The 13861-nt window shown below is 35.9% G+C and overlaps 2 protein-coding genes across 9 annotated transcripts in view; one reads left to right on the top strand and one right to left on the bottom strand.

The window, feature by feature from the left end:
• The window catches only part of LOC106085824 (protein outspread), a 561373-nt gene that overhangs the window by 223918 nt on the left and 323594 nt on the right, over positions 1–13861 (top strand). The window lies entirely within an intron of this gene.
• LOC131995621 (uncharacterized) lies at positions 5604–9824 on the bottom strand. Its single transcript, XM_059364398.1, has 2 exons — positions 8502–9824; positions 5604–6148 (listed from the first exon to the last, which is right to left on the bottom strand). Exons 1-2 carry the CDS (start codon positions 9721–9723, stop codon positions 6141–6143), a joined length of 1230 nt encoding a protein of 409 aa, XP_059220381.1. The 5' UTR covers positions 9724–9824; the 3' UTR covers positions 5604–6140.

Here is a 13861-nt window from a genome sequence, read left to right as displayed (position 1 = left end):
TTTATCTTCAAAAAACTTTCATTGAAATTTTACCTTTTGAAAAAATTGCATTGAGATTTTTCATTTATACAAAATTTCATTGAAATTGTTTTTTTGTCTTTGGAATAAAATTTATTGAAATTTTGTCTTTAAAAAAATTTTATTGAAATTTTGTCTTTATTTTTATAAATTTTGTCTATAGTGTTTTTTTTTTTTAATTTTTTCTTTAAAAATTTTCACTGAAATTTCGTCTAAAGGCCGGTACTACATTCGCTTTTTGCGATATTTGTGCATATATCGTTTTTAGATAATATTGGGTTGCCTAAAAAGTAATTGCGGATTTTTTTAAAAAAAGAAAGTAAATGCATTTTTAATAAAACTTAGAATGAACTTTAATCAAATATACTTTTTTTACACTTTTTTTTCTAAAGCAAGCTAAAAGTAACAGCTGATAACTGACAGAAGAAAGAATGCAATTACAGAGTCACAAGCTGTGAAAAAATTTTGTCAACGCCGACCATATGAAAAATCCGCAATTACTTTTTGGGCAACCCAATATAAATATAGTCCGCTAAGTAAACTTATTTTCCTCATTCTATTTGTAACACCTCGAAATATGCGTCTAAGACCCCATAAAGTATATGAATTCTTGATCGTCATGACATTTTAAGTCGATCTAGTCGTATCCGCCCGTCTGTCTATCGAAAGCACGCTAACTTTCGAAGGTGTAAAGCTCGGCGCTTTGCACATTGTTCACCAATACTTTTTAAAAATATAGGTCGGTTTGGATTGTAAATGGGCCAAATCGGTCAATGTTTTGATATAGCTGCCATATAAACCGATCTAGGGTCTTGACTTCTTGAGCCTCTAGGGAGCGCAATTCTTGTCCGATTTGACTCAAATTGTACACGTGGTGTTTCGGTATCACTTCCAACAACTGTGCTAAATATGGTTTAAATCAGATCATAACCTGATATAGCTGCCATATAAACCAATCTTGGGTCTTGACTTCTTAAGGCACTAGAGGGAGCAATAATTATCCGATTTGGCTGTGATTTTGCACGTGGTGTTTTGGTATTGCTTCCAACCACTGTGCTAAGTATGGTTCAAATCGGTTTATAACCTGGTATGGTTTATAACCTTGATTTCATGATCAACTATAGGGCGCAATTCGTATCCGATTTGGCTGTAATTTTGCAAGTGGTGTTTTGGTATTACTTCCAACAACTCATCCGATTTGGCTGAAATTTAGCATGAAGTGTTTTGTTATGTCTTAAAAACTGTGCTTAATGTGGCTCCAATCTGTATATAACTTATATAAACCGATCTGGTATCTTGCCTTACAATTGTCATCCGATGTGACAGAAATTTTGTACGTCGGCTTCTGCCATAACCTTCAATATACGTGTCCAATATGGTCTGAATCGATCTATAGCTTGATACAGCTCCCATATAAAATGATCTACCGATTTTGCTTCTTGAGCCCCTACAAGGCGCATTTCTTATCCGAATGGACTGAAATATTACACAACGACTTGTACAATGTTCAGCATTCAAATTATGTATGGTCCGAATCGGACTATAACTTGATATAGCTTGATATAGCCTAAAAAAACACACCGCGCACGGATCTCGACAAATACTATCCATGCTTTAGGGTATATAAGATTCGGCCCGGCCGAACTTAGCACGCTTTTACTTGTTTAGTGTAATAATATAGGCATCTAGGTGTTTGAAACAATATGTGTAAAAGAATCCAATTTTTGTTCTTATTTTGTTGTTCCTCAATACCGTTGATTGTGTAGAAAACAATGTTGCTCGTCGTCTGAAAAACTCTAGAATTGATGCCGTCATTCCGTTTGGGGCTTACAGCTTCGGTCGAGGCGTTTAACTGTAGTTGCCTTCAAACATCCCCAGAGACTCAGCCAAAATGCTAGTGCTGCATTGGTTTTTTTTCCTTGGTCGCTTTGCGGTTAACTGCTGCAGCAGGAGGAATCGAAGGCTAGAAATGATTTTTTGCACTCAATGCGCAATGGCTAACTGTCTCTAACTGTGACTCAAGCCTCAGTCATCTAGGCCATAAGCAAGAAGGAATTTTAAGTCCTACAAAGTTTTGATATTCCCTCGCGTTACCAGTTTCCCTCCGCAAATCAAATTTCCACCCAATATTGTTGCAGAGTTGGTTATCCATACGGTTACCAATCTCCTGCCCGGTTACCAATCTTCTTCACGTTTGTTACCATTGCCATGCGGTCGGTTGCATTTGTTGGTCAATTTTCATACAATGAAAACAGCTTGACGCGTTTGTCCTACAAAACTGTTTGTTCTGCGCGAATTTTGCGAATATTTAACGTTGTTCTTTCGGTAAGTGCCTCTGCAACTTGGTTCGGGATAGTTTGAGCTGTTTGCTGCTGCGGCTGCTGCTTTGGAACATTTTGCAACACATGACAGTAGTAAATTTTGGCGCGTATCAAAAACAGAAATCAATTGTCATGTTGTATGTCAATGACGGAAGCATTTCTGGCCAATTTGTGCTGAATATCTGAGTGGATGTGAGTTGAGTATGGAAAAAAGAAAACAAAAAATACTTTGGCCCGAAACAATATTACGGCTATTTGACGTTTTTGTTGGTTTTTGTTTTGCTTCATTTTTTCTGCTTCTCTCTTTAAGGCTTATCTTAGGCCTCCTTTTTAAGAAAGTCAACTAAGCAAAAAAGTTTAAGTTTAAGCAAAATTATATTTCAAGGGGTTTTTGGTGTGATGGCTGCTTGTTGCCAGGCTTTGTTGGAGCCTGGGCATGCGCCTTGAATTTTATTGTGATTGCTGTTGTTGTGCTGTTTAGTTTATGAACCGAAATGATTATTGTAGCTGTTGTTTTCTTGATAAATGTTAAGGTTAATCTTTATGGCTGCATTTTGTTGTTGTTCTCTTTTACAATTCGCCAACCAAATCTCCAGGCAAACGGTTAGCCTGCAATCCAGCCAACCACACCGCCACTTTATCTGTCCTGTTCTGGTATTTGCCAGTTTGTTTGTTTTTGGTTTTTTCATCTTAAATAATAGGCTTATATATTTAACAGAGATAAAAATCAGGTTAACGAGAGGTTTAACGTAAATAAATTTTGTCCCACCTCATTGCATAGTCAGCCACCGCCGTTGTTGTTGCTTCGAAATTTTGTTGGCTTAAGGCAGGCGAAATTAGTTTGCCTAAAAGTACTGCCAGACTTTTTGGAGGCTCCTATGAGGCTCTGCGCAGAATACTAAGGACCCCAGGGAAATGGAATACTTTCTCATAACACATTGGCAACATCTTGTTGCACAAAAAACAACCTGTTACCTGATCTGATTCATTTAAAATGATTCCGTAAAATTTAACGACAAGAGAGATTATGATGATTAGGAAGGTTAAGAAAACTGCATATAAAAGTTTACTTGATTGTCGATCAGGTGCATTGTGATAAGTCATTCTATGTTGCGACAAAACCAATTACAGTAAACTCCCTCTGTTCTCCCATAAACTTCCACATTTTTTATCTTGTGATAATATGGTAGATTTAATAAAACAATGAAAAATGCATCGGATGAATTAAAAGATGTCTTTTGCTTCCGATCCTTGTCACATGGGGACTTCCACTGGGAAGTCATATAGGTTCTATTCTTTTTGCTTTGTTTCTCAATGATTTTCCAACTAAAATTTTACACTCTCATGTCTTAGATCAGAGATCACAAATGATGAACTAAAATGTCAGCATTAATGTAGGCACAGGATTTTAAAAACTATTTCAAAAGATTATTACGTTCTCAACAAAGTGATGTTTGCATTCATCCGCTAACTAGCATAAAAGAGATCATTAGCTGGACAAACTAATAGCTGATATAGAAGAAGCCATTAGTAGGACCAAATGCAATAAGGCCTCCGTGATGGATTGATATTCATACGAATTCTTTAAAAATGCACCCAAAGAACTCCTAGATGAAATAACCAAAACCTCTAATGTATTCATGGACAAATGTTGTATCGATGTGTCTATCACTCTTAGCGATGCATCACTTTTCTTATAAAATTGAGGTGGCATATCCTTTATGAATTGTTTTCCAAAAATAGTAATGGGCGTAGTTAACGAACGGCTTGCTAATTGGGCTGATACCAACAATATTATCATTGACCATCAATATTATCATTTTGAAACTATTCAAATGCAGAAAACTTGCACAACATATTGTCAATTGTGCACTTAAACTTCGCCAAAGGACTTTAGGCATTCGAAAAATGTGTCAATAAAAGCTTTAATATAAAAATTGTATGCCTTAGGAGTATCATCAAAAACTGTGAAGTTTTTTAAATACATATATCAAAAAAAGCTTTCAGCTATTTGGACAGAAACTGAACTGTCGGAAACTTTCCGCACGGAGAGCGGAGTTAATCAAAGTTGCCTGATGTTGTCAACTTAAATAAATCCGAATTCGTGGATTCCGGAAAGGACAAACGATTGTCCAGCAGAGGAAAATGGTATTTTAACAACCAAGAAATCATCATAACAAACCAGTACACATATTTTAGAATGGATACAGATATAGTCTTCATTTTAACCAAATAAAAACTGTTTTTAGCAGTTAGCAGGCCAGTGGAATCATATGGAGCTCGGGGTTTTATTCATATTGAAGAAGTGGATAAGCTACAGCACTTCTTTTGAAGGAAAATTTTGACACCATCATATGCACTGTTATGGAAAACGGGCATAGAAAACGAACATTTTTATACACTGAATCTAAATTTGCTAGGGAAATACTCCATTATCATCACAACTGACTACCGCACCAACTTTCTACATTGGTAAAATATTTTGTGGATGAAGGTGCTACGAAGTCTCGAAGGCGATTTCGGCATTAATTGGACTAGTGATAATATGAATAATCAGCAGTGAAATACAAAACGGAAGGAATCTATCTATACATATCTGTTTAACAAAACATTTTCCATTTAACAAGAATTTACAAGAAACTGAACCCATTTATTAGAACTGAAATATGATAGATAATACAACTTGGATATTGAAAGTCCTCATTGATATGCCCAATTAATACGAAAATCGCTTACAAGTAAATATATTAAAACTCTTTTCGTTTTGTAATTCAGGTAAGATTGAAAATGTGGACCATTTCTTAGGTCATTGTTAAGCTCTTAGAGAATTTAGAATATGTTTATTCCAGAAAATTACTTTTAAAGAGGACGAAATTACAAATAAATATTGGTTAATTATATAAAAAGTTGTATTAATAACAGAATATTTTTTAAAAAGAAAACTTAATAATTGAGTACCGTTAAGCTTGATATATGTAGTGTATTACACTATCATGTTAAGAGAAACAAGCGGTCTTGCAAGTATTCAAATGCTTACTGTTTTCTTTATTGCAAATCAAAGCTGCAAGAACTACTAATAAGAGCTTAGTACTAAATATATGTATAAACAGGTGTATGTGTGTATGTGTCTATGAGATACATCAACTTATGACAACAGATATGAGAGAGAGTGTTAAGATGTTAGAATGTTAAGATTTATGTACAATGTATAATTGTGTATTAGAGTGGTACTTAACAATTAGTACTCTATATGCTCCTCCTAAAGCTGATAATAAATAAATGATTTTATTTATTTGAAAATACATAGAAAATTGTAATTGAGTTATTTCTTTACAACTCTACCTCCCTCTCGTGGTCTGAGCTCCATTCTAGTGAGTGAAACATCCTCATTCATTTGCATAGGAACAGGTTCAGATGATGATGTGTTGTTGTTATTAGTTGTTGTTGGTTGCTCGATTGGCTGTTGTTGTTGTGTTAGATTATGACCACGAATTTGATCAAGATGACGTTTGATGACGTTGTTGTTGTGAGACAAAACACAGGAGTAAGATTGTGGACCTAGTTGCCGTTGAATTACTGCCTTAGTCCAACTAGGTTTATTTGGATTTCGATAATCGCGTACTAACACAGTTTCACCTTCACAAAAAAACTCTTTGCGATTACCGTTGTGATGAACTATGTTGTTGTCTTGAGACTTAAGTATGTTTTGTTTTGTTGTTGGGGGTTTTAGAAGACTAAATCTGGTTTTCAGTTTCCTGCCAAAGAACAGCATAGCTGGAGATTCAGTTGTTGTGCAATGTTTCATGTTTCTGTAATCCATTAGGAAACGACATAATATTTGATCCAAATTGGAATCTTTGTTTTGGTCTAAATTTGCTAAAATAGACTTTTTAAAAGTTTTGACAAAATTTTCTGCTTGACCATTTGTGGACGGATGTCCCGGAGGAGTCAAGACATGTTTTATACCATTTAAGGACAAGAAATTCTTGAATTCATATGATGTGAACTGTGGTCCGTTGTCACTAACGAGCGTGTCAACCAAACCATAGCGTGAGAACAGTTCTCTCAGCTTTCTAATTGTAAAAGCAGTTGTTAAATCTTTGGTTTTAAATACTTCGACGAATTTTGAAAAAGCATCGATGATAATGAAGAAATGAAAATTTTTAATCGGGCCAGCATAATCAATGTGTATTCTGCTCCACACAGAACCATCAGGCACCCATGGAATTAGGCTGCTCTTTTCCGGGCTGGATTGCAATTTTTGACAATGAATACAATTCCTGATTAAATCTTCGATATCTTTATCAAGACCAGGCCACCATATATACGATCTAGCCAAAGCCTTTGTTTTTACAATTCCCAAATGGGAACGATGTAATTCTGTTAAGATTGCAGATCTCAGTTTCTCTGGAATTACGATTCTGTATCCCCACAGAACGCAATCATTTTCGACAGAAAGTTGTGTATCTTTTTCACGATATGGCGTATACAAATCATCTTTTAAATTGTGCAGGGTTCCACTTGCAATACATTCTACTACTTTTGACAAAACAGTGTCACGTCTCGTTTCACGAGATACAGTCTTGAAATTCAAGTTGAAATTTTCCTCATTTTCTATGAAATTTATATAGGAATATTCAATATTATTGCTCTCAAAATTTCTTTGGGGCATTCTAGAAATAGCATCAGCTTCATTTTGCACTCCCTTAACATGTTCAACGGTGTAATTAAAACCGGATAAAATCAGTGCCCAGCGTTGCATACGTGCTGAGGCCATCATAGGCAAACCTTTATTTGCACCAAAAATTGCAAGTAACGGACGATGGTCCGTTCTTAGTACAAAAGTATTTCCAAGTAAATACTGTTTGAGTTTTGTTACACAAAACACAATCGCCAACGCCTCTTTTTCAAGCGTACTATAATTTTTCTCACTTTTTGATAATGCTCTTGAAACAAAAGCAATGGGCTTGAGACCATCCGAAAATTGGTGAGACAAAATTCCTGCTACTGCACTATTCGAAGCATCCGTTGTTAATATTATTGGTAATTCAGGGTTGAAATGGACCAGAACCCGATCTGAAGTTACAAACTTTTTAATCAAATCATACGCCTGCTGACAATCATCCGACCAGACAAACGGAACGCCCTTACCCAACAAGTGGTAAAAATGAGACATGATTTGCGCAAAATTCTCAATAAATCTGGAATAATAGTTCGCCATACCAACGAAAGCTCTTAATTCCGAAACATTTGTAGGAATCAGGGCAGAAATTAAGCTCGAAATTCGATCATTATTTTTGCTAAGTCCATTTTTATCAATATTAAAACCCAAATACGATATTTTGGATTTGAAAAATTCAGACTTCTTTAAATTCAGTTTTAATCCAGAACTTTGTAATTTTTGTAGAACCAAACGCAACGTACTTATGTGTTCCTGCATATTTTTACCAGTGACTGTAATATCATCTTGATATACTACAACATATGGAATTCCTCTAAATAGATTTTCCATAGTTTTTTGAAAAATAGCTGCTGCTGTCTTAACACCAAAAGGTAAACGTTTTACTTTTAAAGTTCCAATGTGCGTACTCCACGCACACAACAGTTGGGAATCCTCATCAAGAACAAGTTGATTGTAGGCATTCGACAAATCAAGTTTAGTGAACAGTTCACCACCCTCCAAAGAAGCAAAAATTTCTTCAATCCGAGGCAAAGGATACTTGAAATCCTCCAAAAACTTATTAATTGTGACTTTATAGTCTCCACAAATGCGAAAATCGCCATTTGGTTTCAAAATTGGTACTAAAGGTGTACCCCAATCGGAGTTATCTACTGGTTCCAACACACCAGTCGCAATTAAATCACGTAATTTCGCCTCAATCTTGTCTTTCCAAGCCAAAGGGACAGGCCTTGGTTTACAAAATACAGGTGTTGCATTTTCAGCAACCCTCAGTGAAACAGCATTGATATTATATTCACCCAATTTTTCCTCAAAAACCTCAGAAAATTCCATTCTCAACTGCTCGATCACGGAATTTAAATTTGGGCAATTTACATTGTTCACTTGCAGCAATTCAAAGTTGAAAGCACGTAAAAACGAACGTCCAAGTAATGGGGGATTCGATGACTCAACAACAACAACAACTACAGATTTAGTTTTACCTTCAAAAGTAATTGAGGCATCATATTCACCAACCAGCTTCAATTTGTCTCCGCTATAATCCACATATGGTACATGGCATGGACGAAGAACCTTCTTAACATCGTTGTTTTCATAAAACGACAAAGGCAACAATGTACATGGCGCACCTGTATCACACACAGCATTCAATTTGACACCATCAATTATTACTGGAAGGGAATACACGTCACTAGAACCTCGCTCAGCCACACTAAAAATAGAATAATTGAAAACATCATTATCAACATAATCTTCACTAGTGTCATTAGAAACGTAATTAACACTTCTCTTTTTATTGTAGCAAACAGATGCCAAATGGCCAATTTTTCCACAGGAATGACACTTGCTGTTCTTGTATTTACAAGACTGCGAGCTATGGTTACGCCAACCACAATGAGAGCACGATGATTTTCTTTCACCGTCGCCGTTATTGTCTCTGCTGCCACCAAAATTTCCTCTGCTGCCACTGCCTCTGCTACCGCTACCACCGCTGCTGCCACCACCACTTATGTTACCGCCATAACTATTGCCGCTGTTACCACCACCGCCATTTTTTCTCGAAGGCTTCGATCTGTTAACAAAGTTTACTGAACTTTGATCCCTTTCTGCTACTTTCGCCATGTTTTTTGTTTCCAATATCATAGCTTTTCTCAACGCACTTTGCACCGTTAGAGTTTCATCTTCCTCACATAGCCTCTCGAACTTAAAATTTGGCAAACCCATTACAAATTGGTTTAAGATGAATGCATCTAAATGGGCTCCAAATTTGCAATTAAGTGCTAGGGTCTTCACACGAGCATACCACTCAGCAACAGACTCGCCATCATTCTTAACTGCCACATGAAACTTCTTCCGCTCACTAAAAACTATCGTTGGTGGAGTATATTGTGTGTCCAATATCACACACAGCTCATCATACGTCTTACGAACAGGGGAATCAGGGCTGCATAAACTATGTAGCACTTTATACGGCACTGCACCAATCGACTTCAACAAAATCGATTTTTTTATGTTGTCCTCTGTGCAACCAATTTCACAGAAATGGATTTCAAGGCGCTCTTTCCACACTTCCCAAGATTCCACATTAGGGTTGAACTCGTTCACATTCGTTGTTTGGAACACCGTCATTTGACCACTATTTAGAGTCACATTTGCATCATCCATTTTTGGCGGCATTGAATAATTATTTTCATTTAATTCCATAAAACAGTTTTTTCATTTGCATATATATATATACATACATATGCACTTCACTTTTTTTTTATAGGTTATTGAACCTCAAACTTGAAATTGCAATCGTTGTTGCTGTTTTCCGTTATTTTTTTTTCTCCTCGTCGCCAATTATGTAGTGTATTACACTATCATGTTAAGAGAAACAAGCGGCCTTGCAAGTATTCAAATGCTTACTGTTTTCTTTATTGCAAATCAAAGCTGCAAGAACTACTAATAAGAGCTTAGTACTAAATATATGTATAAACAGGTGTATGTGTGTATGTGTCTATGAGATACATCAACTTATGACAACAGATATGAGAGAGAGTGTTAAGATGTTAGAATGTTAAGATTTATGTACAATGTATAATTGTGTATTAGAGTGGTACTTAACAATTAGTACTCTATAATATATAGTAAACTAATGGACTGACTTAAGACCGGAGGCGACACGCTGATAAGGCGTATGCATCATGCATTATCTGCGAAATCTGGCTAGAAGAACGCAAACACGATTATTGGAACCTCAGCATACTATCTCCCTTACCCAAGAAAGGAGACGGAATGTTTCAACTACAGAGGAATAAGTCTCCTCCCCATTTCATACAAGATACTCTCTAGCGTACTGTGTGAAAGATTAAACCCTAAAGTCAATGAGATAATTGGCCCCTATCAATGCGGCTTTAGACCTGGTAAATCCGCCCTGAACTAGATATTCACTCTGCGCCAAATCCTAGAATAGACCCAAGAAGGACACACCAACACCTATCACCTGTTCATTGACTACAAAGCCGCTTTTGATACACCGTTCGAAGGTATTTCAAGCCATGTCTAAGTTTGCATCCCTGCATTATTATTAAGACTCTGCAGGATGACACTTGCTGATACGCGTTCCTCAGTAAGAATAGGAAAGAATCTCTCCGAACCATTCAATACCAAACGAGGTTTCAGACAAGGAGACAGCCTATTACGTGATCTCTTTAATATCCTGCTGGAGAAGATTCTACGGGATGCAGATGTTAATAGATATGGCACACTACTTACAAGCGAACACATGCTACTCTCCTATACCGATGACATCGGTATCATAGGTCGGTCACCGGAAGTAGTAACTGCTGCCTTTGAGAGAATCGAAAGAGAGTCAGTGAAAATGGGTCTGGCAGTAAATGGAGATAAGACGAAATGGATGGTTTCAACTCCCAAAACAACTTGTACAACCGAGCAGATAAAGAAAATGGACAAAGTTGGGAACCACAACTTTGAGATAGTCAGTAACTTTATCTACCTCGGCACCGCCGTAACCGAAATGAATGACACAATTTTTGAGATAAAGCGAAGAATAATACTGGCAAACAGACGCTACTTTGGACTAAGTAAGCAGTTTAGAAACAAGGCCACCTCTCGACAGACGAAAATTACACTATACAAGACGCTGATACCACCCGTATTGTTACATGGTTTTGAGGCATGGGTAGTTGTGAAAGTAGATGACGCAGTGCTTGGAGCATTTGAGAGAAAGATTGTTCGTAAAACCAGTTTGCGTTAATGGAAAATATAGGCGACGTATAAACCACGAGCTGTATGACGACGACAGTAGTTACACGCATCAAAATACAACGGCTGCGTTGGCTTGGTCATGTTGTCAGAATGGATGAAGAAGCTCCTGTGGTACACGTAAACCGGGAAGACCAAAAGCCCGATTTAAAGATCAAGTGATGGGAGACACCTCGAAAATTGGTGTCAAAGATTTTAGAATGAGCGCAGAAGATCGAGCGCTTGGAACGCTATTCTACGTTCGGCTAGTGGAACAAATGTTCTGTCATAGCCAATAAAAATAAATGTAAGTAATGGACTGCCGACAATAGTCATAATCATGGAGAATTAAATCTTGTTTTTTTATTTTTGTAAATATTTTATTGTGTTACTGAAGAAAATACCGATTTCCCGATGAAAGATTGTGGGCTGGAATTCGGCACAGTTGTTTGTCTTGGAACCATCGACATGGTGTCGGTATAGTCTAGATAGGACAATTTTTTGATATAGGCGCCATTTCTACCGATTTAAGTTCTTTCTCTCATAAATTGCGTATTCATTTACCGATTTTGCTGAAAATTATTACGGTGGGTTGTATAAGACCCTTTTCGCATCCATACCGAATAAGGTGCTCATCGTATCATTTGTGGATATATCTGCCACATACAACCCTTAATGGCTTTCATCCATTAATAGCTGTTTTATTACCCGATTTCTCTGAATTTTGGAGGAGTGAGCTGCGTTAAACCCTCGACGTCCGTGCAGGTTTTGGCATAGATCGGACAGTATTGAGATTGAGATTGTCTATTGGAGGATGTATATAAATTTAAGCGTTTGTGTACATATCTTGTTATACCAAAGTTGGAAAACTGGTAAAATCGAATCTAAATATTTAAGGTTGTGCAACTGTCGTCAGAATTTCATACGTTCATGTCGCATATCCACAACACACTTCTTCTGCAATGCAAGTTTCCTATTGACACCATCTGCTACTTATGTCAACTGTATGTCTGAAGTTTTTGCTTCCTCATGCTCCAGCTTGGTTTGACTATCAGATATAGATATAGTTCCCATATATTGCGTTTTTATCAAGCGATCTTCTCAATGTTTTATTCTATGACTTCTGCAATGTGTACTGATTTTGGTCCAAATTGGTTCAGGCGTACATATCACACCCACATATGTTCATCCGATTTTAAGTAGTGTTGCAATAATGTAGTAATTTTTTCAATAATCCTTACGAAATATGACATATACAAGGAAAAAAATAAAAAAGGTTTCAATCACGAAATTACTTGATCTATTGTAATAAATTTTTGAATTGAAACTGGTTCAATCACAATTTATCAATCAATCAAAATTATAGTATCAGTCACAGTTTTTGAAAAAGGTGATTGAAAAAATGTTCGATTAAAAAAATTGCATATTCAATTCAAATTATTAAAAATTTTTGAAAATTCCAAATAACTTTTTAATTGATCCAACTGATTTTTTCCAAATATCAATTTAATTTTTTAAGGACGCACCCTCGACAAATTTGATGTTTGTGTTTGGGTCTATGATCACTCCTTAGAAACAAAACCAAAAATGGAACTTAAAATATGCTTATCCGAATTATAAATGAAAGAGTAGAGAGGTAGTTCCTTTATGACGTGCTAGAAGTTTCTAAAGATTGACATTTAAAGTATTTCCCAAATCTATAAGGCAACAAAGTTGGGCGTTGTCTTGAATCAATCATTAGCATGGAGTGATTAAGTTGTTGCTGCTAATGGGAAAAGTCTTTGGCATGCTGAGAACGTTATACCAAGTACAACATTTTACACCCATTCACATTCGCATACTCGTGGCCAAATCCTATATTATACCAGTATTAATCTATAGAAGCGAATTATTTACAAACTATGATTCATGAAGCACGCATCAACTCGAAGTAGCACATAAATCTATTTTAAGACATATGTATAGACTGAGACGATTCGAAATTACTTCTGCATTTTGGAAAAATTTGTGTGAAGTGGATTAAACATTAAATCTCTTGTACTTTTACAGAAGATTATATATACCAAAACGTCCGAATATTTGTACGAGAAACTGCAGTTTGGTAGAACGAATAGAAGACTACTCATTGTACCAATGCGTAATAAATTGCTGGTATTAGAGTGGCAATTTTTCTTTAGTGTGACGTGTCTATGGAATTCCTTACCACCACGCATAAAGCTTATCGCAAATAAGTTGAAAAAAATTATTTGCTTATATTTTTCTTTGCATATATGTGGACATAGCTATTAAAATTAAAGTTAAAGTTCTCTTTGTTATAATTACTATACTAATCACATACCATAATTATGAGATTTAAAATCCTGTGGTATATGAAACCGAAACAAATAAATGAAAATTACTCCCTAGACCACTAAATTCTCTTTTCAATCACATTTCATAAAAATATCAATTAATTTGTTAATTGAAAATTTGAAGAATTTCAATCACGATTGTAAATGAAAAAACAGTTCAGATTCAAATAAAAAAATTATTGAATCAATAAATTTTTTAATTGAAAATTGCCAAAAATTTCGATCGCGATCGCAATTGAAAAAAA

The sequence above is a fragment of the Stomoxys calcitrans genome, chromosome 3 (assembly GCF_963082655.1).
Source record: "Stomoxys calcitrans chromosome 3, idStoCalc2.1, whole genome shotgun sequence".
Lineage (NCBI taxonomy): Eukaryota > Metazoa > Arthropoda > Insecta > Diptera > Muscidae > Stomoxys > Stomoxys calcitrans.
Note: the sequence above shows the minus strand (reverse complement) of the source record. Positions and strands in the feature narration are given on the sequence as shown.

Coding starts and splice junctions, on each gene's coding strand:
- LOC131995621 (XM_059364398.1), bottom strand. CDS start 9,723: ATGGAATTAAATGAAAATAATTATTCAATGCCGCCAAAAATGGATGAT.